This window comes from Podarcis liolepis, assembly GCF_965112155.1.
Source record: "Podarcis liolepis genome assembly, chromosome: 6".
Taxonomy (NCBI): domain Eukaryota; kingdom Metazoa; phylum Chordata; class Lepidosauria; order Squamata; family Lacertidae; genus Podarcis; species Podarcis liolepis.
In genome coordinates, this window is record NC_139559.1 from 7,328,411 (window position 1) to 7,355,353 (window position 26,943).

Sequence of the window (26,943 nt, forward strand, 5' to 3'; positions counted from 1 at the left end):
GAAGCCTCTCTCCTCCGATTCTCCTCTCCCCAACAGCAAGCCAGACAGGTCTGTGTTGGAACGAGTATCTCGCCCGCCCCAGTGGCTGGACCAGCCTTCCGTCCTGATGACTAGCAAAAGCAAGTCTGCTCTCTCTCCCCCGCCAGCTCCCTTCCTCCACTCCCACTTAGGTTAGAAACCTCTGAGTGTGTGTGTGTGTTGCGCTTCTTGGCATAACCCGCTCCCCTTCCCCACCCCCTCTCCAAGTTGGATTTTTCTTCCGCATCACATCCAGTTCGCTGCTGAAGCCTCAGCTCCTCAGAGCCGTGGGGGGAAAGCAGCCTGCGAGAAAGAGAGGGAGGAGAGAGAGAGAGGGAGTTCTCTCTTTTAGGTCGGCTTTGTCTCGCTCAACTCCTTTCTAGGGGACGTCATGCCTGGGCCACGGCGCTGCTGAAAAGCAGAGACCACCCATCCCCAAAGACCTGCGTTCCAGGAAAGAAGACGTGTTCCCCAAGGTAAGCGGGAAGGTGTCCTTTGCAGTTAACCTGGTGTTGGGTTCTTTTTTCTTGGGGTTCGGGGGACCGGACTTGATGCAGCTTTCGCAACAAAACCGTGCATGGTGCTTTCTTCCAGATAATTGCTTTTAAGAAAAGCCGCCCCCTTTCCGGCCCTACAGCCTTGCATTCTGCGATCATTCACCTGCCAGCGTTGCGAGGTGCACTTTGAAGGGAAGGTTTCTCTGCAGCAGAAAGCAAGTGCAGGCGATGGATTATTCCCTGCATGCACGGAAAAGGGGGGGCGGGTGTCTTGCCCGTCTGCAGCCTCTTTCTTTGTGCAAAGGGGCGTGCGGCGGCGGCTGTCTTGAATCCAGCTGCAAGTCCCTTTCAAAGTCTCCCTGGCAGACCTCCTTCTTCAAGCGGGTTAGAAAGGCGTGATGTGATTAGCACGCATGCAGCGCCTTTGCAGGGCTGCTGCATTCCCTCCTCACGCCAAAATAATCTTGCCCCCTGTGCCAGAAATCTGGGTTATCGCGATTAACCCTGCGTCGTCTCCTCCCTACCCTCTCTGCACCTCCAGAGCTTCGCTGCTCCCACCTTGCTGCATCCAGCATGGACCCCCTCCTCCACATCCAAGCGGAGGATGTCTACTATATGAGGAAGCTGGTCAACGACTCGTCCCTCTGGAACCTCAGCTTGGGCGAGTGGTTCCACAATGGGACAGCAGATGGCTTCCTGCCCATGGGCATCAAGGTCACAATTGTCATCGTCTACTCCATCGTCTGCATCGTGGGGCTGGTGGGGAACTGCTCCGTCATGTATGTGATCATCAGGTAAGCCAAGCATGCAGGTGGGTTAACCCAGGAATGCACAGCCTTCTGTGCAGAGAAGGGCTCTCTTTGACGGAGAGCTCATCGCCGCTTACCTTTGAGGATCTCTTCTCTGGCCTTCGAGAAACGGCAATAAAGGCAAGGGTTTCTCTGAGCATGTGCTAGATTCCTTTCTCTTGCTGTCTCCTAGCAGAGAATGGAGGTTTTTCTAGGCCATCAACTTGAAGCAGTCGCTTTTATGAGGTGTGTGCAGACTGTCCAGAACCCACCCAGTAGCATCGCCTTCTTCTAATCCTTACAGCAACCCTGAAAAGTAGGCCAGCGTTATTAAATCCATATTGCAAACAGCGGCTAACCACATGGGAGAAGGGTGGCTTGCTGAAGCCCTCCTCATAGCAAATGGGTTCTTCATTTATTAGGATGCTTGCCATGGATTTGAACTGAGGACTAAGTCACAAGTGGCTTAGATCTGCAAAACAGGGCAGAAGGTCGAGGCAGGTTGGAGTGACTTTCTGGAAGGCCAATTTGTCTGCATCGGAATGGCTTGGAATGATCCAATGTGGGGTTCCCAAGGGTGTGATCATTGTGGGGAGATGGGGTGCTTTGTCTGAACATGGGAAACTCGGGTACCAATCCCTGCTTAGGCATGTGCGTCATAGGCTGGCCCTGGATGAGATAGTGTTGTCTCAGGGCTAAACCAGAGCTTGCTCCAGAACCTCCCCCCTAGGAAAACTCCCCGTTTACTGCTGGATCAGAGCAAACATCCACCAGGTTTTCTCTGGATTGATGCTTGCTCTCACTTAATACTAAATAGTGGGATTTCTAGGGGGTGGGTGGGGGACACAGTGGGGCAAAGGCAAAACCGCTCAGACTCATGCCTAGAAAACCCAAGACAAGTGGAAAAAACTGCTTGGACCCATGTTTTCACATTGCCATCACTGCTACAATCGTATACAAGAGAATGAACTTGGATTTGCTTTCTTATTCCACGCACACGGCTGCATTTTCAAATACTCTTGTTGCTATTTTCAATTATGTATGTTTAAGTACTATCAACATATGGTCACCCTCATGTAACAGGTTACTTTTCCCCCCCTTAGTAATGATATGTTGCCACAATAGTGCACAGCCCATTACAAAAACCTTTAAGAAGAAAATTCTTAACTGGAGTTTGCTGCAGGTGTCCATTCCATCATTTCAATTGCATCAAATTTTCATTACTGATGCATTCTTAAAACACTGCAAAAAAGAAAGAAAAGGGACTCTTGATGCAACTATACACACTGTTGCCTCAAAATTCTTGCTGTGGGGTGTTTGATATATATATACAATGATGTCCTGTGCATGGGTAAAACACAGAGCGCAAAATGGAACATGATGCAAAGATATATACACAGTCAGTTCAAGACTGGGTTTTCTGTGGGGTGTTGGTGGTCGACAGTGGTTTTTTTCCCATGTTGGGAACGGGGGGAGCATAAATGTACCGAAGGAACTGAAAATGCATTCTTCATTTGAGTTTTTTAATCACTATTTATATGCCACCTGATTAAAAAATGGTCTCTGGGCAGCTTGCAAACAATAAAACAATTCTAGACAACCCCAGTACAATAAAATAGTACTCAAATCCAGGGGAAACATTAAATGTAAACATTTTACAGCAAGGTGTAAGACGGTATAGAGAAATGCACAGTATCTTCGAAAGCAGGCACCAGATCTAAACGTCTGTGGATTTAAAGGTTCACAATCTAAAAAGATGCTGAAAAGGCCACAAATAAGGTGCCAGGAGGGACTCTTTGGGGAGGGCATTCCTATAACCGAGGGGCCACCACTTAGGAGCCCTTTCTCCTGTAGACACCTGTTGTACCTCACTTGGTGGGGAGCTTGGAAAAGGGCCTTTGAAGTTAATCTCAGGATCCAGGCAGCTACGTGTGGGAGGAGATGATCCTTCAGGTCACCTGGTCCCAAGTCATTTAGGGTTTTCCTTTGAATTAGGCCCAGAAGTGTGCTGGACATCAGTGTGTATGTAATCAAAGAACTGAAGAGTTGGAAGGGACCACGAGGGTCTTCGAGTTTGACCTCCTGCAATGCAGGGATCTTTCGCCCAACGTGGGGCTCGACCCCACGACCCTGAGATTAAGAGTCTCATGGTCTGCTGACTGAGCTTTCTCAACAGAGTTGGGTTAGAGATCTGAGCTGGTTGCTGGTTTGCTACTAAGATAAGTTCAAAGTGTTACTATTAGCAAAGGAAGTGCATAACCGCTTCAGACCAGCTTGTTTGAAGGATCTCCTTAGCTACTCAACCACTTTTATCTGTGGAAGTGGCACAGTTTCAGGTGTTAATTTATAACTCCCTGCTTATTGAATCAGGTGCGTGTGCTCATTATTCACTTTTTGGCACCCGCTGACAAAGATTTTTGTTTAGGTAAGCCCATGGGTAGGCAAACTAAGACCCCGGGGCCGGATCCGGCCCAATCACCTTCTAAATCCGGCTTGCAGACGGTCCAGAAATTAGCGTGTTTTTACATGAGTAGAATGTGTGCTTTTATTTAAAACACATCTCTGGGTTATTTGTGGGGCATAGGAATTTGTTCATGCCCCCCCAAATAGTCTGGCCCCCCCAAAGGTCTGAGGGACAGTTGATCACCCCCCTGCTGAAAAAGTTTGCTGACCCCTAAGCCTATACAGTCATGTAGAAGTTGAGATTAAAACACTTTTAAAAATAATAATCCTGTTGTTGACTTCAATTATCTTTTGGATGATTTTAAAAAACCTAATAAAAAATTCCTTCCAGTAGCACCTTAAAAAGGTAAAGGGACCCCTGACCATTAGGTCCAGTCGCAGATGACTCTGGGGTTGCGGCGCTCATCTTGCTTTATTGGCCGAGGGAGCCGGCGTACAGCTTCCGGGTCATGTGGCCAGCGTGACCAAGCCGCTTCTGGCGAACCAGAGCAGCGCACAGAAGCACCGTTTACCTTCCCGCCAGAGCGGTACCTATTTATCTACTTGCACTTTGACGTGCTTTTGAACTGCTAGGTTGAGACCAACTAAGTTTGTTATTGGTATGAGCTTTTGTGCACACTGGAAGGAAATTTTTTATTCTGTTTCGACTACGGCTGACCAACATGGCTACTTACCTGTATTTAAAATACCTGTTTTTAAACTGTGTTTTATTGATCATTTCATTTTTTTTAATTTTGGTAAACTGCTTAGGAGTTTCATTACAATCAAGTAGTACATAAATTATGTTAAATAATAATACAATCATGTCACCCATACCTCATTTACATCTTCCCCCATTCTATTTTAGGCTAACTGGATTTTCCAATTCAGTATTCAGTTTTTCTACACCTTGTGGAATTAGACTTTCATGAGTAGGAAAGGAAACCTCATCTGCCCCACTGCTGCCCATCTGACAGAGAAGAAGTAGGAAATAGAAGAACAGTGGTAGGGCTGCCATATGTCTAGTTTTTTTGGCGTTTTGAGGTATTCCTGCAAAAAAAAAGCTCATCAACAATTTTTTTGAAATATATATGGCAACTCTACTGAGAGGTCCTAGGTCACCTGCAAATGGACTCAACCCTAACTTAAATTCAGTCCACTAGGGCCACAACCATTGGGCAGTGAAGTTAGATGATTAAAATCATAGAATCATAGAATTGTAGAGTTGGAAGGGAACTCAAATGTCATCTGGTCTAACCTTCTGCAATGCGAGAATCGCAGCTGAAGAATCCTTAACAGAAGGCCAGCCAACCTTCAATGAAGGAGAGTCCACCAAGGGAGTCTATTCCATTGGTTCTTACCAGAAAAAAACATTATTCCTAATGTTTAGTTGGAATCTCCTTTCTTGCAATTTGAATCCATTAGTTTGGGTCCTCTGGAGCAGCAGAAAACATACTTGCTCCATCTTCTTCATGGTTTGGAACCAGGCGCAATCAACATGCATGGTCTCTCCTTAGCTAGAGCAGATCTTCTCCTCAGTTGTGTGGATGCCGGTGGGGCTGGGTAACAGGAAAGTATCACAGGGGGTCATGAGCTGACCAAGCCATCCTAGGGACAGGTATGTCTGTCAACATTGGTTTTCTGTCCGGGATGCGGGTGGCGCTGTGGTCTAAACCACTGAGCCTCTTGGGCTTGCTGATCATTAGGTCGGCAGTTCGAATCCTCGTGACAGGGTGAGCTCCCGTTGCTCTGTCCCAGCTCCTGCTAACCTAGCAGTTCGAAAGCACACCAGTGCAAGTAGATAAATAGGTAACGCTGTGGTGGGAAGGTAAACGGTGTTTCTGTGCGCTCTGGCACTCATCACGGTCCTCCGTGCACCAGTAGTGGTTTAGTCCTGTTGGTCACATGACCCGGAAAACTGTCTGTGGACAAACGCCGGCTCCTTTGGCCTGAACGTGAGATGAGCGCCGCAACCCCAGAGTCACCTTTGACTGGACTTAACCATCCAGGGTTCTTTTACCTTTACCTTTATCTCTCTCAGTTTCTCCTTTTTCCAATTAAATTCGGTTCTCCACATTTCTGCATCAGTTTGTGATCATTATTTTTCAAACGTTTTTCTTGCAAAGCGGCTGATTAGGTTATTGATAATTTATCATGTATTTACAGTGGTACCTTGGGTTAAGTACTTAATTTGTTCTGGAGGGCCGTTCTTAACCTGAAACTGTTCTTAACCTGAAGCACCACTTTAGCTAATGGGGCCTCCTGCTGCTGCCGCGCCGCTGCTGCATGATTTCTGTTCTCATCCTGAAGCAAAGTTCTTAACCCAAGGTATCATTTCTGGGTTAACCTGAAGCGTATGTAACTCGAGGTACCACTGTATTTACTTGTTGAAATTCTCATTGATGTTTTATGACGGCCAACGAATGGCAGAGTTGTCCCCTGAAGACCCTTTGCTGGAGAGTGCTGCTAGGGAGAAAGCTGTTGTGTTCAGGTCTTTCTTGTGCATTTCCCACAGATACCTGGTTGGTCACTGTGAAAACAAGGTGCTGCGCCAGGTGGCCCATTGGCCTGATGTAGCTGGAATTGTCTTCTAAGGCGGGGGGGGGGGCTGGTTCTATAGGCATTGGAGAGGACAGTTGAGAAGTGATTTATAGAAAGAGGATTAGCACTTAAGACAGTGTTCCACTGTCAAACGTCTCTTACCGTCAGAAAGTTCCTCCAGATGTTTAGTCGGAAACACCTTTCTTGTAACTTGAAACCATTGGTTTGGGTTCTAACCTTTGGAGCAGGAGAAACGAGCTTGCTCCATGTGACAGCCTTCTACATATTGGAAGATGGCTGTCATATCTCTTCTCCATCTCGTCTTTTTGAATGCTATTTTTTAAAAATTAAAGCTTTAAAAAATGTAACAAAAAGTGATATACAAGAGTTAACATAAAAACTGAAAGAAAGAAAAGAAAGAAAAGAAAAAGAAAATACTTCCAATTGTCTGTCTATCAGCTTTCTGTACTTATGCAAGCTCCTTGCTCCTTTTTTCAGTCTTCAAACCCAGATATCACAAGCTCATTATCCTTTTTTTGCACAAAAAGTCCATAAGCGGTTTCCAGTCATTAATAAAAGTCAACAATGATTTTTTTCTAATTAAACACATCAATTTTGCTATCTCAGCCAAATCCATTAATTTCAAGAACCATTCTTCCACAGTAGTTATTACATCTCCTCTCAGTCTCCTCTTTCCCAGTCTAAACATACCCAGCTCCTTCAACCATTCCATCTAAGTCTTGGTTTCCAGACCTTTGATCATCTTGGTTGCCCTCCTCCGCACACGTTCTAGCTTTTCAACATCCTTCTTAAATTGTGGTCCCCAGAACTGGACACCAGTATTCCAGGTGTGGTCTGACCAAGACAGAATAGAGTGGTACTGTTACTTCCCTTGATCTTGAATACTATACTGCTGTTGATGCAGCCTAGAATAGCATTACAGTGGTACCTCGGGTTACATACGCTTCAGGTTACATACGCTTCAGGTTACAGACTCCGCTAACCCAGAAACAGTGCTTCAGGTTAAGAACTTTGCTTCAGGAGGAGAACAGAAATTGTGCTCCGGCGGCGCGGCAGCAGCAGGAGGCCCCATTAGCTAAAGTGGTGCTTCAGGTTAAGAACATTAGCTAAAGTGGTGCTTCAGGTTAAGATACACACAGTGTATCTGAAGAAGTGTGCATGCACATGAAAGCTCATACCAAGAACTAACTTAGTTGGTCTTTAAGGTGCTACTGGAAGGAATTTTTTTATTTTGACTATGGCAGACCAACACGGCTACCTATCTGTAACAGGTTAAGAACAGTTTCAGGTTAAGTATGGACCTCCAGAATGAATTAAGTACTTAACCTGAGGTACCACTGTAGCTTCTTTATGCTCCTGCATCACATTGTTGACTCATGTTCAGCTTGTGGTCCACCAAGACCCCATGATCCTTTTCACATGTACTGCTAGTAAGCCTGGTGTCTTATATTTGTGCAGAACCTCACACTCGTCCCTACTGAAATTAATTTTGTTAGTTTGGGCCCAGTTCTCCAATCTGTTAAACTCGTCTTAAATCCCAATTCTATCTTCTGTGGCATTAGCTACCACTCCCAGTTTGGTGTCCTGAGGTCACCCAGTGATCTTCATGGCCAAATTGGGTTTTGAACTTTGGTCTCCCATGTTGTCGTCCGACGCTCTAACCACTATCTATGCTGAACCAGTTCACTGCAGCGTTGGGTTCCATCAGTTCATTTGTGCCTTTCCTCCTCTCCTATCTTACCACCGTGCTTGCGTGCACTGACAAAACACTGCAATAAAGGCAACCTTTGGTGCAGTCAGTTGAATGAGTGATTACTAGGTCTGTGCACAGCTCCTCTCTATCCATCCCATAGCCTCAATATGGTGCTCCTGTATCAGGCTGACTTTCTCTGGGACCACCCAGGGATCCCCTGACCCACCCCAGATTTAGCCCCAAAGCAATTTGGGAGGGGGGTATTTTAGAGTTTTTTTTAAATAAAATAAAATAAATAATAAAATAAAATAAAATAAATAATGAAATAAAATAAAATCCATGCAGAACTCTAATCCTGCAGAAAGCCACCTAATTAGATTTTAATTTGATCCTGATTTGTTTTTAGGAGGTAATTTAATTATTGTTTCATTTTATACCAATGTTATATATTTGATGTTAGCCGCCCTGAGCCCGGTTTCAGCTGGGGAGGGCAGGATACAAATAAAAGTTTATTATTATTATTGTTATTATTATTATTTATTATTAAAATAAAATAAACATACAATCAGGACGAGTGAAGGAGACATTGCAAAATGTATCTGAAGGCAAATTGGCTGCAAGAGAAAAGTGCATTCAAATGCCGGCATATTTTTGAGAGGATTCCCCCCCCTTTCCAATCTCTAACTGATGCGGAGATGTAGGGAACTGAATATAAGATGGAGAAAATGTGAAATTGAAACTGACAGTTCTGCCCATTCCTTCATATTACTTCTTCTTCTTCTTCTTCTTCTTCTTCTTCTTCTTCTTCTTCTTCTTCTTCTTCTTCTTCTTCTTTGGCTAAGAAGATGTCTATTTTTAATAGCCCAGTCAATCATCCGCACAATTCATACTTCTGAGAAGTAATTAAATGGCAGCACTTAGGATCCCTGTTCTACCTGTTAATCTTCCTTTGGTAGCAGGTAGCAGGCGGTTCTCCCAGTCTTCTGTCTTTCCTTCTTCTCATCATTTAGCCTCCTGGGGGGGGGGGGGGTTCTTAAAAATAAAAAAAAAATCCTGAGACTTGTCTGTAGTTATGCACTGTGGGGGATTACATTCTCCAAGAACCTTACACGCTTTCTTAAACCGAGAGGGTAAATTTCAGATGTGTGTATGTGTGTGCATTTTATCTCCAAATCAACCCGTCCATCCATTCGCCTGCATTTCCAAATCTGTTGGCTTCGTTCTCCTCTCCCTGCCTTCCATTTAATATCCTTATTTGAGAGCAGCAATAAAAGCAGCTCGCCGGCTGATGAATGCTCCTGCTGAGAAGCATTGCTCAAAATTATTCTGCAATGACGTGCTGGGTAGCCGTGTGATTGTTTGCGTCTTTCTCGCCACTCGCCTTTCTCAGCCCTGCGTGCGTTTAGAATCAAACGGAACACATTCGCGAAAGGTTTTCTCGCTTCGCCCTCCGTGGAGATACTTAGGCTCATGTATGCCTGGTCCGACTCAAAGCACACCAGACTGAAAAACAATAGGGTAGCTTTAAATATCCAGCGAGGGTCTCTCTGAGGTTTCTTCAGAGAATGGCAGTACCACCAAGGCTTGTTGGACCTCTGTGCTAATCCTCCTCACTAATTTCCCTGAATTTTCCAGGGCAAAGAAGAGGGGCTGCAGCAGGGAGGACTGAAAAAGAGAGCAGTGAGCCCCATCTTTAGAGTCTGGGTGCAATGGGAAGTGTGAGAAATAGAGTTTCCCATGCCTCCCAACCATAGCTGTCAACTTTGCCCTTTTTTAAAGGGAAACTCCCTTATTCCAAATAGGATTCCTCGCAAGAAAAGGGAAAAGTTGACAGCTATGCTCCCAACAGAGGCGGATTTAGGGCAGCACATCTGGATCCGTTGCACTGGGAATCAATTCTTTGGGGGCGCTGCAGGGTGTCGTAACTATGACATAGTGAATTGAATTGAATAGAAGGCGAGAGCCGGGGTGACAGTGATCAGATTCTGGCCAGGGTGCCACGGAAATTTGAAAGGCCAAAGTCCTCCCCTGTTCCCAACCCTTTCATTGCAAAGTTCATTTATTTATTTTTTGCCTGCCCTTCACCCTAAGGTCCCAAGGTGGATCACAACATTAGAGCACAATACAGTGGTACCTCAGTTCTCAAATGCCTTGATGCTCAAACAACTTGGAACCCAAACACTGCAAAACCGGAAGTAAGTGTTCCGGTTTGCGAACTTTTTTCAGAAGCTGAACATGCTCCGTTTTGAGTGTTATGCTTCCGATTTGAGTGCCCCACTTCTGTTTTGAGTGTTACACTGAGGTCTGTCAGTTTTTGCTATTTACTTTGCTTTTCTTGCGGCTTTTTTGTTTTGTTTTTGTGACTGTGTGGAACCCAGTTTAGCTACTGATTGACTGATTGTGTGACTGCAGTACGTTGTTTATTGCTTTCATTTTATGGATCGATGTTCTTGTTAGATAGTAAAATTCATGTTAAATTGCTGGAATGGATTAATCCCCTTTGCATTACTTTCTGTGCGAAAGCACGCCTTGGTTTTGGAATGCTTTGGTTTTGGAATGGACTTCTGGAACAGATTAAGTTTGAGAACCAAGGTACCACAGTATTAAAACAGTTAAAAACAACCTAACAATCACAAAAGCAGGGTGGGTCCTATAAATATATATCTACCCCACTGGGGTATCTCACTAAAATCTCACCAGAACCACTGTCTCCACTGCTTCATGGGCTCTACCACATGACACTGCAAGGGAAGCATCCATTGGGATGAGGGTAAAAAGGTAAAGGTAAAGGGACCCCTGACCATTAGGTGCAGTCGTGGCCGACTCTGGGGTTGCGGCGCTCATCTCACTTTATTGGCTGAGGGAGCCGGCATACAGCTTCCGGGTCATATGGCCAGCATGACTAAGCCACTTCTGGCGAACCAGAGCAGTGCATGGAAACGCTGTTTACCTTCCCGCTGGAGCGGTACCTATTCATCTACTTGCAATTTGACGTGCTTTCAAACTGCTAGGTTGGCAGGAGCAGGGACCGAGCAACGGGAGCTCACCCCATCGCAGGGATTTGAACCGCCGACCTTCTGATCGGCAAGTCCTAGGCTCTGTGGTTGAACCCACCTTTCTAGTTCGTCTCAGGTGGCAAACTGGGACCTGCTGCCCCTGGTGTGGGGTTTCTGGTCTACAAAGTATTTAGTGTAATCATGATTGTGTTCATGCCCCACCAAGGTGGCAGAGAACACTGGGCCATGGCCTCGTTCCTCTTTAGGAAGAATGGTTTTCTTGCCTCCATATTAACTGACTTCTAAGGAAAACAGGCAGCGGAGGAGGGAAGTGGGCAGCAGGAAAACAGAGACAAATGAAGTTAATATTCTTCCAATAATCTGATCTCTAATGATGACCAAAAAGAAATTCGCTGCACATAGGAGGGATAAAATTAAATTAAATTTGAGTGCAGGGCAAGGCAAATACATTATCAGAAGCCCATCAAAGCGCTCCCATGCCTTTCATTTTTCTTTGCATCTCAGTCCTTATGCACCAGACACATAGTTGCAACAGGCAACTGGAGCAAGTCAAATGCAAATGTAATTAGCACTGAGTCGATGTCTTCGCGCAGAGTAATCAAAAGTCGTGCTATATATAGGAGTATCGACAGGGCAGTGAAGCATACATCCACAAGTCAGAGAAGAGGCAAACTCCTTCTGCAAAAGACGTCCAACGGTGGATTCAGGTGGGAACGCCAGATTTAGGGTGGTACGGGCAGTTTCCCCCCCCCCCCACAAGGTGCAGAGCCAAGGGGGTGCAAAATTGAGCAGATCAGTTCTCGAACAGACAACATGTGTTGGCACATTCTTAATGCAGCCTAAGTAGATTCTTCTAACCACTGCTCCCACCTAGGGGTACTCTCATTTTGACTCAAGAAAACCACCATTTTATAGTTCAAATCGGGAAAAATAAATAGAGTAAATGGACAAAAGTACAAAGATTCTCAAAATGTTTGAGGGAATGTGTACCCCTGTATCCTCCCCAGAAAAAGCACTGCTTCTAAGAATATCCTTTTCATTTCTATTCAGTTTTTACATCTCTAGCTATCAAAGCATATACTATAATTTCTACTACATGAGCCACTTTTTGTTATTGGTGGTAGTGTTATGTATTTTTTTGTTTCTGTACTGTAAACCACCCTGTGGTCTTCAGATGAAGGGCTGTACATACATTTAATGAAAAAGGATAAAACTACTCACCAGTTGTCCTAAAACTTCACAATCTCCTTCACCACCGGGGGAAAAAAAATCCCTTCCATTCTGCTTTGCAATTCAGAGAGAGCTGCCTTATGACACCCAAACCGATGTTGAGACATGGTCAAACCATTTAGCTCTGTGAGCCATTACAGGCCAGCCTATTCAGCTTTCAAATACGTGTTGACGGCTGGTGATAAAGCGAGAGAAACCTAGATTAGCTTGCCCATATCTGGACGGACTGGTGCAAAAAGCCTCGCTTGTTTATTTAGATCAAGCACAGACAACATGTTCGGCAATGAATGGCGCATCTAAAGAATATCAGAAGCAAGCAAGCTGATGCTAATTGGTATATTTTAGTTGCATGTAATCAACACAATTTGTATATCAGTTACATGGATAGGGTGACAGGTGATGGATAAAGTTGGACTTCTCAGTTCTTGGCCTCTGGGATTTTGCTGCAACAAGATTCAGTGCTGGTGCAGTGATTCTCATTTTTTTTTATTTTGCTGTCTGGTCACAGGGCTTACATGCAAAAGAAGATGCAGAAGATGACATTTCACCAGGTGCAGGTTGTCATGAAAGCAACACCTGCTGAAATCCTTTTCTTCCACACAATGCTGTCTTTTTCACACCTACTCTGGCTTCCTATCACACTTACACAGAGGCTATGCAAATGTCAGGATAATCAAGGATAATTATGCATCCTCATCATTAAGAGAGCAGTGGTGGGGAGTTCAGGTGCATGGCCTCGATCCCCAGTGAGCCATGCCATCAATGGGCCACCCCACTGAGACACGTTCTTCTGCGGACACTCAGTTAGTGTGCCTGCTCACCTGGCAGTGGTGATGTGGTAGTTTGGCAATAACACTGATTCCAGCACCAGGCAGTGTGCCTGACCTTATTGGCCCAACTGCTTCAAATATGCTGGACCTGCAGAGATGACCGGCAGAATCCGTGACCAGGGAGAAGAGTCGGTGGAGGAAGATTGGAAGAAGTTTAAAGATTACCTGCAGAAGCACTGTAAAATTAAGGAATGTTGAAATGACGCCTGATGGAAAATAAGTGGTACTGGTAAAGAGATGCTTAAGAAAATGTAAATAGGGAATGATGATTGGAAATGGATATTTATAATAATAGGTTAATATATGGAGTAAGGATAAAATGCTAGAGGGTAAGGATTTGCTGAATTTAATATCTGAATTGGAATACAAAATGGGAGGTGTGAGGAGGTCAAGAAATTAGTGAAGAAAACATAAGATTTGAAAATATTAATTCATTTTTAGCTTTGTTTTGTGGCCTTTTCTCTTCTTACTTTCCATCTTTTATTTTTTTCCCCTTTCTTTCTACCTTTCTTTTATCAACTGTTTTTCTACTGTGTATTTTTATTTGTTTTGTTTTTGTAGTTTAATTGTTTAAACGTTTAAATGTTGGATTTTGTTTTTATTGCTTGTGAAATATTAATAAATATCATTTAAAAAAACAAAAAAACAAATATGCTGGACCTGATGTACATAGGGCTGGCGTAATTAAGAACCTGGGGGTCCATTAGGAACATGGGGTGCACCTAGCTCAGTTGTCAAGGAGCTGTCAGGCAAGCACAGGCCATCCACAGGGCAGGAAACAAGGCACGAAATTCAATTAGTTTCTATTCACAGAAAGTAACGACAGCAGAGTTCCTCTGGGTCATCTTATTCAGCTGGAGACATTGCTGAGACTGACCACTGGGCCTGTCTTCCCCTTCTAGGCTCTCACTCTGGATCCGCCCCAAACAGAAAATGCTGCCTCAAGGGGGGGGGGGGGGCTCCTCCTCTGGGCCTGTCTGGCCCATTGCTTAGCAACGTGCAGGACTCTCCTTGAGCAAAGTGTCAAAGGGCGAGGAAAACCAGCAGGACTGGGACTCTGAGAGCCAGCGTGGTGTAGTGATTAAGAGCGGTAGTCTCGTAATCTGGTGAACTGGGTTCGCATCTCCGCTCCTCCACATGCAGCTGCTGGGTGACCTTGGGCTAGTCACACGTCTTTGAAGTCTCTCAGCCTCACAGAGTGTTTGTTGTGGGGAAGGAAGGGAAAGGAGAATGTTAGCTGTTTTGAGACTCCTTTGGGTAGTGATAAAGCGGGATATCAAATCCAAACTCCTCCTCCTCCTCCTCTTCTTCTTCTTGCAATGGCAACCTCTGACTCCTTTCTGTCTGAGTCTGCACTCACACTGTGACTCTTTGCCTCTACACCTGCCCTGGAAGGGCCTCCTTCATCTGACCCACCTTGATCGCTCTACCCCCCAGCTTCTAGCACCTCCCAGCTCATCCTTTCCCCAGATTGCTCCCCAGTGTCCCACTGTCAGGAATGAGCCAGTTGCAAGCGAAGGTTTGAAGCCAACTGCAGAAAGCAGCTAGGAACAGAGAGACTTAGATGTTAGTCAGGCAAGGGAGAGCTGGCAGCTGCAGACTTCGGCTCTTCCTAACCTTGACGGGCAGGCTGATAAGGCAGGAGCTGAGAGCAGGCTAGAACACAGAAGAAGCTCTCAGGAAGCACAAAAAGGCATAAATAGACTCAGCCTCTCAGAACAGGAAGAGGTTGGAGCTGACCCACTAAGTCCGAAGAGTTGGTGAATGGGAGGACTGCTAGATAGAAAGCAAAACAAGAGATGTAAAAGTCGTGAGTTCAATATCTTCGATGGACACCGGAAGGAGTCTTCAGAAGGGTCATCTTGAGTAATGATGCTGGAGGCTTTGTCGGAGCCATTTGGAGCTATCTGTTTGTTTTTGCAATAAATCCGCCTTTTTTATTGCCTACGCTTACTGTGTTATGAAGCTGGGAACCTTGGACCCCTGACACCCACCACCACGACTCGGGGTCTAAGCCATTGTCTTCTGTGTCATCCATGGGGGGGGGGGCTCTTGGGCAGGCGTTACCCAGTACTCTTCCTCATCCAGCCAGTCCCTAACATCAGTATTGCCTACCCTGATTGGCAGAAGCTCTCCAGGGTTTCTGGCAGAGCTTGTTCCTCACTTGACCTGGGGGTGCTGGGGATTGAACCCGGAACCTGCTGCATGCAAAGCAGATTCTGCACCACTGAGCTATGGCTTTCCTCTGAATTAAAATGGCAAAGCCAGCTAGTTTAGGCATGGAGTCCACAGCTCCAGTCCCTGCTGGCTGTTGCTTTAGCAGCAGCAATGGGACCCAATGGTGGAGGATTTGGTTCTGGCAGCAGGGGGGCACTTCCCGCAGTCTCCGTACGTCATGCGGTGGTGGCAGACCTGCCATGGTGACTCAGCCCAGTTGGCTCAACCCTGCCACACGAAATCTTCTTAATTGGAGTTGCTGGGGATTGGATTTGGAACCTTCTACGTGCAAAACATGTCCTCTGTCACTGAACTATATACATGCTCTTTTCTCTGGACCAACACATCTACCGAGCGAGTTTTTTTGCCTGATGACTCATGCAGTCCTCTGTGCTTAAATATATGGATGCAGTGATCAGTCCTTATTCTGGAATCAATGAGCCCTTTCCCTTCACACACACACACACACCTGGAAATATTTTTAGCTGTTTCCCCCAACAAGGATAAAGATTAACTTAATAACTGGCTGTGTGCTTGTATTATTTTAGCAACATACACACCTAGATTCATCTGTTAGCTGCACGCATAAACCGCCATCAGGAAGCTGAAGAGGAATGAGAGCATTTGCGATCGTAGACAGGACTGTGTAATCCTGAAATCCCTGCATCTTAAAACAAACAAATCTTTAAATACTTAAGCTTGAAAGACATTTTTCAGGTATCGTCAAACAATGGCAAATTAGCACAGTTGTGGAGAATACCTAAAAGGAAAGTATAATACTTTAAAATCGGGACGTGGACATGGTTAAGTATAATTATTTAATTGTACATTGAAATGGAAAATGGCTCTGCATGTGTGAAAGGAACATGGAACTTTCCACTGGAGCTAAGTAAGATCTCTCTGGGTGTCTAATAGGTTGATAATGAACCGAGAATGTGTCTCTGCTGCTCTCCCAACCCATCCTAGTTGGAATCTGTTTGCAACAATCTGAAACAGATTTTGCTTCCAACATTCCTAATTGTGGAGGCTGTTGGGTTTTTAAAGGCGGCGGGAGCTTAGCAAATTACTCTCCAGGTGGTGCAGTGGGTCAGTGTATCTGGCTGTTAGCCAGAAGGTCAGTGGTTCAAAGCCTAGGGCCAGGATTCCTGCATTGCAGGGGATTCGACTAGATGACTCTTGGGGTCCCTTCCAACTCTACAATTCCATGATTCTATGTATCAGTTACATGGAGAGACCTGGTCTGAACAAAGACATTGGATTCTTATCTCATTCTACATGACTAAGCCATTTTTCACCTTCTCACCCCTTGCCTTTTCCCGTAAGACCTATTACAGTCGTTAAGAGTCGTCAACAGGCTCATCTCAGCTATCTGCCAATCTCCCATTCCCACCACCCTTCTGAGTAATACCCCTCCCCACCTTCTCACTATATAGAAGGATCTGGCAACTTCTGTTTCAGTGTATCTGAAGAAGTGTGCATGCACACGAAAGCTCATACCAAGAACTAACTTAGTTGGTCTTTAAGGTGCTACTGGAAGGAATTTTTTTATTATGATTCTATGTATTGAACTTGGCCAATACATAATGCAAAAGTTTTGCAATTCCTTGAAACAAGATTTTTTTTTTTTAAGTAGAGTTTTAAAATGTCGCACTGAAAATCAGACCCGTTCAGCTGTTCATTTTTGCAACTTCCTTGCACTAGGTTCACCAAGATGAAGACGGCGACCAACATCTACATCTTTAACCTGGCCCTGGCTGATACCTTGTGCCTGATAACTTTACCTTTCCAAGGCACCGATACCTTCCTAGGTTCCTGGCCGTTTGGAAACGCTCTCTGCAAGATTGCCATCTCCATCGACTACTACAACATGTTCACCAGTACCTTCACGCTGACGATGATGAGCGTGGACCGATATATTGCCATCTGCCACCCCATCAAGGCCCTGGATATCCGCACACCCCACAAGGCGAAAGTCGTCAACGTCTGCATTTGGGCTTTGGCCTCTGTCTTTGGTATTCCTGTGATGGTGATGGGATCGACCGAGAATGAAAACGACGGTGAGTGAAATGAAATATGTTAAGAATGCAAGATGGGCTGTCTGTTTTAAAAGGTAATTGTTAAAATCTATGGGGTGGCGGGTGGCACTGTGGTCTAAACCACTGAGCCTCTTGGGCTTGCCGATTGGAAGGTTGGTGGTTCAAATCCCTTTGACGGGGTGAGCTCCCATTGTTCGGTACCAGCTCCTGCCAACGAAAGCACGTCAAAGTGCAAGTAGATAAGTAGGTACCGCTCTGGCGGGAAGGTAAACGGCATTTCCATGCGCTGCTCTGGTTTCGGTGTTTCGTTGCACCAGAAGCGGCTTAGTCATGCTGGCCACATGACCCGGAAACTTGTCTGTGGACAAATGCCGGCTCCCTTGGCCTGTAAAGCGAGATGAGCACCGCAACTCCAGACTGGACTTAACTTCCAGGGGTCCTTTACCTTTACCTTTTTATTAAAATCTATAAACTTTCTTCTTCATTTAGGCTGCAACCTAAACACCGCTTTCCCCAGGAGTAAGCCTCATTGGATTCAAGGGGACTTACGCATGAGTAGACATGGCTAGGATTGCACTGGTAGAAAAACAAGTTGGATTCAATCCAACTTTGGTTCATCAGTTTCAACAGCTCTACTCTGAGTAAAATGCAGTTGAATGCTCCCCAATGTTTTCCTAAAATGCATAACTGCCACATGGACCTTTAACTTATGCCAGCCTTTGCCAACCTCCTAAAAATATAGACCCAGCGTGCAGCAGGTTTGACAAAGGTACGTTTTCATGCTGGGGTCATTCGGAAATGCAAGGTAGTACAAACCACTCAATATTGGGCTGGGGAAAAAGACTAGAACATCATTTCCAGATGATCTGGACTACAATACCCATCATCCTTGACCATTGGCCATGTTGACTAGGCTGATGGGAATTAAAATCCAGAACATCCAGAAGGCACCAAATTGCCAAAAACCGTTCAGCTGTGGTTCAAAGACTAATTCTCATTACCTGGATATTCCTTAATTTATTGGTGTTTGAGCTAAATGAATGACTTCCTACCCAAGGAATGAGAAATCTACCAGAAATAATAAAAGATGATGCACTTGTAGCTATATAGGTACTTTCTGGAGTACTTTGAAGATAAGAAAGTCACAAGAAAGGGCATTCCTTTCTTTCATTGTTTCCTCAACCTTCTGTGATTTTCAGCTTTGCTTTTCAGACTATACAAACAATTCAAATTCATCTATCTGTAGATAAATATTACTTTGTTGTAAAATGGTTCTGATGGGGTTGGCTGGTAAACTTAGGTGCAGCAAGATATTTTTGTAGTGATTCACTATGTAGAATCAGCTGCCGGCAAGATATATACCACTCACTACACACACACACACACACACACACACACACACACACACGGCAAAATGCCTCCATCCAATTTTGCAATGCATACCACTGAGAAGGTGTGTGTATGTGTGCATTTGGATCAAAATGCCCCCTCCCCCATTTTGCAATCTTCAAAGGTGTGTGTGATGGTAGTGGGGTGTTTGGGCAATTTATTGAGGGCCAACTCCTGCCACCCCACTGCCATCCATAAATATCATGGCCTCGATCTAGGGGGCATTTGGGGAAAATAAAAATCTCAGCTGCCAGCTGCCAGCCTTTGGCAAGAGTCCTGGCACAACTGCAAATCACATTGGACTTACAGAGATCGACTTAGTTGGGACTGAACCCTTGAATACCACAAACCAAATCCAAAAAATTATGTTGACTTTTTCCTCTACTAGACTGCCCTCACTGATTCACAAGCTGAAATTCAGATTGTCAAGCAGAGGAGTTTTTCCAGCCTGGGTATTTTGCAATTCTATTGTTGCACCCTTATGTAAGATGAGGACTGGTGCTTCAGAGGGGCCCACAAAACCAAAGCCTGGAACCCCAATGGAAGTAATGACATTGCAAAAAAACTTGACAGGTGGGGAGGAAACAGACATGCCTGAGTTAAATTCGCAGCATCATGCCCAACATCAAAATAACCAGGTGAGCCAAACAGCCGATTCCTCTAGACAATCATCTTCAGGAATCTGGGCACTCTGTAAATCCTTTGGAAGAGGATTTTCTCAGCTCCTTTAGGATTCTCCCTCAGGAAGACCAACAAACAGTCATCAAGAGGCTTGATCTTATGAGCCAGACATTGAAAGAGATTAAAGAATCGGAGGCAGAGACTGACAATGCCACAACAGAATGATAACTATAGATCTGCAAATCAGGGAATGAAAGCAGCGTCAGGCAAACTTGGGGGAAGCCCTGCCACCCTCCAATTTTTCAAGCTGAAATGTCTTAGCAGAGAACTTCCCCAGTCTTCCAATGTTATCATGCAGTGTTAGGGTTTTTGTTTGCGTCAACTGAATTTTGGATCAATTCCGTCACTGTATAATTAATTTTGTGTTTTGTTTTAAATGGCGATGCTTAAAAGCAATGCCTAACAGGCTGTAAGGGAAAGGTCAGGAAAGACTATGAATGTCTAGGGATGAGCAACAACCACCTGTTCATCTAGGATGATGGATGAATCTGCCAATTTCATTTTCTCTCAGTTTATCATTTTCCCAGTCTTAAACAATTCCATTTCAGCTTGCGTCTAGGGTGAGTTATCATGAAAATTCATGTGAATTTCTGTGGATATACACCTTTTGTTTGCAAACACGTTTCCCTAGAAAGCATTTTTCTTCGTATTTTCCATAAATATAGGCACATTTCAGTTCGTGTTATTCAGCTGGAGAACTGAATCCCATTATTTCGAAAAGGGCTAATTTTGAAAGATAAATGTGTTTCAGCTCATGTGTTTGTTTCGGGAACTGCAAAATAGGGGGCTTGGCATTCAAATGCAAAGCAAACTGAATTTCTCCCCCACCTGGTACATTCATCCCAGGTACATTTCCATATATCAGCCTCCTCCAACCTGGTCCCTTCCAGATGTTTTGGACTACAACTCCCATCATCTCTATCCAGTGCAGCTGACTGGGACTGCTGGGACCTGTAATCCTGAAATTCTGGAGGGCATCAGGTTGGGGGCGGCTGCCCCACACCTTGGCATTGTCTGGGGGGGGCATTTTGCTTGGATATGGTAAAAATCCATTTCAGCTTTGCTTCAGATGCATGGAGCTGGAATCGCTCTTTAAATGCAGCAGTGGAAATCTCTATGCAAAGCACGGCATCCTCAGAAGAACCCCGAAGCAGAGCGCCGTGAAGATATTAGTCCACCTGTCAGCAAATTTAGCAAAGAGACGTAACTCCAACCCAGCCAGCCAGCACCCCCTCCCAATTCTGGGCATGACAACAAGTTACAAAACCAAAAGAATCTTCCGGGCTCACTAGTAAGACTCGAGGGGCCCATGTTTCCGTTCCTGACTGCTTGCCAAGTGTGAAACAACTCTGAGTAATCTTGAGCTTACATGGGCTTGGCTGGGGTTTTAATGCCACCCATGACATATCGCCTGAGCTCCCAGAACAATTTGGGGACTTAAGGTGGAAGGGAAGACTTGTTCAAGCGCTTGTGAAGCCCAAAACATCAGATGTTCCACTTGCCTGTGGATTAGTCCTCTTGCTGCTCATTGGCTAAATTTCATCCCTGGGTGTGCCTGTGTGTCTACCTAGCTCCCTAAAAATTATTGATAACATTCATATCCTTCCACAGACATCTGAAGGCAGCCCTGCATTGCGATGATTTTAATGTGTGGCATTCAATTGTGTTGTTGTTGTTGTTGTTGTTGTTGTTGTGTTTTTGTATACTGTACTATGTTGGAAGGGAGGCGGGTGGCGCTGTGGGTAAAACCTCAGTGCCTAGGACTTGCCAATTGCATGGTCGGCGGTTCAAATCCCCGTGGCGGGGTGAGCTCCTGTCTTTCGGTCCCAGCTCCTGCCCACCTAGCAGTTTGAAAGCACCCCTAAGTGCAAGTAGATAAATAGGTACCGCTTTATAGCGGGAAGGTAAACGGCGTTTCCGTGTGCTGCGCTGGTGCTGGCTCGCCAGAGCAGCTTCGTCACGCTGGCCACGTGACCCAGTAGTGTCTGCGGACAGCGCTGGCTCCCGGCCTCTTAAGTGAGATGAGCGCACAACCCTAGAGTCGGACATGACTGGCCCGTACGGGCAGGGGTACCTTTACCTTTACCTTTTACTATGTTGGAAGCTGCCCAGAGTAACTGGGGCAACCCAGTCGGATGGGTGGGGTATTATTATTGTTATTGTTATTATTGCTATTGTTATTGTTATATCCCAGCACTCCTCCATGGAGCTCAGCGTGGAATATGTAGCTTTCTTCCCCTCTCCCCTTTTGTTCTCTCAACAACCCTGCGAAGTAAGTTAAAGTGAGAGAAAGTGACTGGCCAAGAACCACCACAACACAGTGATTATCCAGTGTCTTTTACGGCAAATGTTCCAGATTTGGTGGATGTCAGTCATATTATGGAACTGCTGAGAGTCGCTTGGGGTTGGGGGGAAGACAATAGTTCAAAGGAAGAGGTTCTGCTTTGCATGCAGAAGGTCCCAGTTCCAATCCCTGGCATCTTCAGAAACTCCTGCCTGAAACCCTGGAGAACTGTCACCAGTCGGTGTGAGGAATACTGAGCTAGATGGGCCAATGACTTAACTTGGTATAAGGCAACTTCAAGGGAGAGTTGGGGATTTTCAACACTGGTCTCCTAGGTACTGGTCCAGCACTCTAACCACTGGCTGTCAGGCATTAGAATAACAGAATTGTAGAGTTGGAAGGGATGCCAAGGGTCATCTAATCCAACGCCCTGCAATGCAGGAATAACAATAATAGTAATTTATTTATACCCTGCCCATCTGGCTGGGTTTCTCCAGCCACTTGGGGCAGCTTCCAACAGACTATTAAAATACAATAACCTATTAAACACTAAAAGCTTCCCTAAAACGGGCTGCCTTCAGATGTCTTCTAAAAGTCTGGTAGTTGTTTTTCTCTTTGACATCTGGTGGGAGGGCGTTCCACAGGGCGGGCACCACTACCGAGAAGGCCCTCTGCCTAGTTCTGTGTAACTTGGCTTCTCGCAGCAAGGGAACCACCAGAAGGCCCTCAGTGCTGGACCTCAGTGTCTGGGCAGAACGATGGGGTAGTGACGCTCCTTCAGGTTTACAGGACCGAGGCTGTTTAGGGCTTTAAAGGTCAGCACCAACACTTTGAATTGTGCTCGGAAACATACTGGAAATATCAGCTAAAGCATCTGTGGCAGATGCCCGTCCAACCTTTGCTTAAAAACCTCCAAGGAAGAAGAGTCCATTACCTTCTGAGGGAGTCCGTTTCACTGTTGAATAGCTCTTCCTGTCAGAAAGTTCTTCCTGATGTTTAGTCAGAATCTCCTTTCTCACTAAATCTATTGATTTGGGTGAATTCTCCAGAGCAGGAGGAAACAAGCTTGCTCCATCTTCCATGTGACAGCCCTTGAGGTATTTGAAGATGGCTATCATATCTCCTCTCAGTCTCCTCTTTTCCAGGCCAAACGTACCCAAGTCCTTCGACCGTTCCTCATAAGGCTTGATCACCTTGGTCACCCTTCTCTTCACACATTCTAGCTTGTCAATATCCTCCTTAAATTGTGGTGTCCACAAAATGGCCACAAGACTCCATGTATGGTCTGACCAAGGCAGAAGAGAGGTGTAATATTACTTCCCTTTATCTGGTAGTAGATAGGTAGCCGTGTTGGTCTGCCATAGTCAAAATAAAAAAAATTCCTTCCAGTAGCACCTTAAAGACCAACTAAGTTAGTTCTTGGTATGAGCTTTCGTGTGCATGCACACTTCTTCAGATACACTGAAGAAGTGTGCATGCACACGAAAGCTCATACCAAGAACTAACTTAGTTGGTCTTTAAGGTGCTACTGGAAGGAATTTTTTTTATTTTCCCTTTATCTGGACAGACATCCTCACACTGAAAGCTGAGACCCCAAAGAACTCCTAGTAGATTCAGTTCTTTACACTCGGATGGTATCATTGCAGATTGTAATACTCTTCCACCCCTAGATTATAAATGCCCCTATTGTCACAGTGTGTTTTGAATCTTTCTCCCTATAACAAACTTTCTTTTCATGCCCAAACCCTTTCTTTGCTTTTTTTTGCCTCTGCAGAGATCGACTGCCTGATCAGACTCCCCGAGCCTGTGAATTATTGGGATCCAATATTTGGGATCTGCATATTCCTCTTCTCCTTTATGATCCCCGTCATGGTGATCACCATTTGCTACAGCCTCATGATCAGGCGCCTGAAGAACGTCCGCGTTCTCTCCGGATCAAAGGAGAAGGACCGAAACCTCCGCCGCATCGCTCGTCTGGTCCTGGTGGTGGTGGCCGTTTTCATCATCTGCTGGACCCCCGTCCACATCTTCGTCCTGGTCCGGTGCCTTGGGGCCAAGGCTGACAACGAGTTCAAGCTGGCCATCTTGTACTTTTGCACCGCCCTGGGCTACACCAACAGCTGCCTCAACCCAGTGCTCTACGCTTTCTTGGACGAGAACTTTAAGACCTGCTTCAAGAAGTTCTGCTTCCCGTCTGCCTTCAGGAAGGAGTTGCAGATGTCCAACCGCATGTGCAGTATTGCCAAGGATGTGGCTTATGCCTGCAAGAACTCAGATGGGACTAACAACCCCGCATGACTAGGCGTGGAAATCCCCATGGTACCTGTCAGCCAGCAAAGCCCGACGACCCCCACGTCGGAGTTGACTCAGATAACAGCTCTTTGAAGTACAAGTGTTTTGGCCCACAGGCAGCCAGGAGGAAGAACGTATGAGAGCACCAATTTCACCATGATATAGAAAAGTGACCTCAGATTGACACTCTTCTTTCTCTCTAAAGGCTGCATTTGGTTATGCCTCTTGGATTCTGTAAGGCTACAGGTCCTGTAGACTTCGCTTGCATGCACACAGAAAGAGAGAGACAATTTGCTTTGAAACGAAGGAGGCAATGCCGAAACGTGGGCAAGGAACATTTCATCACGATGTACAGCTTGAGTGAATTCAACAGATCATCAGGCAGGGAATCAATTGAGAAAGCGTTGCCTGGGGATTTCCTATGTGCTCTAAAAATCAAGCTTCATTGGAGCTACAGGCCAGAATGGCATTGAGAGGGAACAATTTCCCCAAAATGTTCATGAGAACACGATGGTGCACCTTGCACCGTTCATTTCTGCCTCGAGCAAGGGGGATCCAGAAGGATCTCTTCATGCAGCCTTCAGTGGATGGGTGCATGGATACAGGATAAAGACCTACTTGGTGTTGGAGAATGCAATCTCTTTTGCGTTTGTTTGTTTTTAATATATATATAAAGTGCACCCTCACTTCATCTGCAAAATCTCTCTAGTGAGCAACCTGAGAGGCTGCGATGATAAATATTAATCACTTTGATTAATGTACCCAGGGAGGTTTTTTCGCAATGCAGCAGCAGCAGAAGCCACGGACGGGCATGGCTAGAATGAAATCAAGGGACATCATTGAGATGCAAAGCATCAGTTTGATCAGTGACGACTGAAGGGATGAAAAATGAAGAGATGAGTTCACTCCCCTCCCCACAACCGCTCCATGTACTCCCTGTACAATAAACTGCAGCAGCTGCTGTACTTATGCCTAGCGAGTACCTAAGGACAAGCATACAGCCGAGGGCTGCTTAAATCTAATTATCCTTTCATATTGCAATGTGGATTCCAGGCAGGTTTCCTGATGGAAACCCGAGATGAAGCATTTAGTCAATTAAACCAATTCAAGTGTCTTAATGTGGAAAGAACAAATGTTTCAGGTTCATTATGGGCGTGAAAACAGGGAATCCAAAGTGCTGCGTTGTCGACTCTTAGGAACTCGTGGCGACCGCTGTCTTGGTGGATCACAGCCAAGGAACTGTTGGATGGCTTGGAAAGCCGGATCAATGCTATCAATGGCTACTAGCTATGATGGCTGTATTGCCAGTGGCAGAGACAGCATGCCTCTAACTAACAGTTGCTGGGAGAGTGTCATTGCACCTGTTTGTGGACTTCCCATAGGCATCTAGTTGGCCACTGTGGGAAAAGAATATTGGATCTGATCCATAATGCTGCTTTCATTTCCCCCCAAGTAGATGGCTGGTGGTGGACTTGCCCAGTAATTTATTCCTAGTATTTGGTAGTCAGAGACATAATGGGTGGTTGATCAACCAGCTTTTACGCCGAGTAGATCTATTGAAATTAATGGACCTAATTTAGTCATGTTCGTTCATTTCAACTGAATTTACTCTGGGTAATTGCTGAGGTTGAATACCACCCTAGAGGTCCCCCCCCCATGCAAATATCTCAACGGCTTCCTGCTAGAAAAAGGACCCATTCTGCAAATGGGGAGGAGTTTGCTTTCCCCCTGAAATGCTCAGGGAACAATCTGACCGACAAAGAGCCACAAACGCTCTGCAGATATATATCAATTTAGCATTTGCAGAGGCTCCAAAGAACCTCAAGATCATCATTTAGAACTAGAAAACGAAAGAGTTTCATATGACCCTCTTTATTCCCTCGACTTTTGCTACATGCAAAATCTCATGTGGCGTTTTGTTGGGTTTTTTTTTGCCTGGAGAAAAGCAGGTTTGGAAGGAGGAAGCTTTGAGCAGAGACATGAGGAGGTGGGGTTGCACTTTGTGGAGGCCGGAATGAGGGAGAGCTGTCAGAAAGCGATAAACAGCTGCTGAGCAGGAAGAGCGAGGAGAGCCCAGCACCCTCACCAGGTGATGGCTTGCACAGGTGTGCTACACCTGTGCAGATGTAGGCTGGTGCTGATGACGTCCTCCAAGAACTCACCTTTACCTGCTAGTGTGAGATGGCAGGCCCTGGGTAATGTGAGAGTTGGGGAGGATGTGAGAATTGGGGAGAGGGATAGGTATGGGTGTAGCTTTCAGGAACAAATGGGTGTGGTTTCGGGAACAAATTTTGCATGTTTTTGCTTGAAATTCGTCTTTCCTAGTAGCCCTATTGCACCAGGCTCCTCTGAGCCAACCCATGCCCTGGCTGCCCCCAGCAGGTCCCCATGCATTCCTGCTCAGCAGCAAGGCCATCTGAAGCAGATCTGGCACCGTGGTGCAAAGATCCCCTCCGGTGTGGCCTCCCGTTTCCCAGAATTGCCCACCTTTTTTAGGGAGGACGGTGCTGCCAGCGACGCGCCCAGCTTTGCGGGGCTGGAGGTGGCGGGCAGCGGCTGGAGGGCAGCTCCTCCAGTGGGGAAGAGGCAGAGGCTGGCCGTGGCGGCTCGTGCCACGGTGGCCACGGCAGGCAGAGGCTCTGGGCGCGGCGCTGCTTCAGCGCGGCATGGCGGAGGCAGGTGAGGACGGCGAGCTGATGCTGGGAGGCGCCGCATCCAGCCTCCGCCTCTTCCCTGGCGCCCTCCAGAACTTGGCGCCCTGCACCACTAGTCTCTATGGGTAAGACGTCCCTGCTCAGCAGCCTCATACATTTACTGCCTTCTATCCAATCTCTGGACGCAGGTGGCGCTGTGGGTTAAACCACAGAGCCTAGGACTTGCCGATCAGAAGGTCGGTGGTTCAGATCCCCGTGACGGGGTTAGCTCCCGTTGTTCGGTCCCTGCTCCTGCCAACCTAGCAGTTCGAAA

The 26,943-nt window shown here is 45.9% G+C and overlaps 1 protein-coding gene across 2 annotated transcripts; it reads left to right on the forward strand.

The window, feature by feature from the left end:
• Positions 1-26,579, forward strand: OPRL1 (opioid related nociceptin receptor 1). Of its 2 annotated transcripts, none has more exons than XM_083507675.1 (4): positions 1-494; positions 1,057-1,309; positions 16,996-17,351; positions 23,459-26,579. In XM_083507675.1, the coding sequence occupies exons 2-4, from the start codon at positions 1,089-1,091 to the stop codon at positions 23,980-23,982; spliced, it is 1,101 nt and encodes a 366-aa protein (XP_083363801.1). In that variant the 5' UTR covers positions 1-494; positions 1,057-1,088; the 3' UTR covers positions 23,983-26,579. The 2 variants fall into 2 exon arrangements, with proteins under 2 accessions (XP_083363801.1, XP_083363802.1); XM_083507676.1 differs by having other exon boundaries at positions 1,057-1,294.
• The last annotated feature ends 364 nt before the right edge of the window (positions 26,580-26,943 follow it).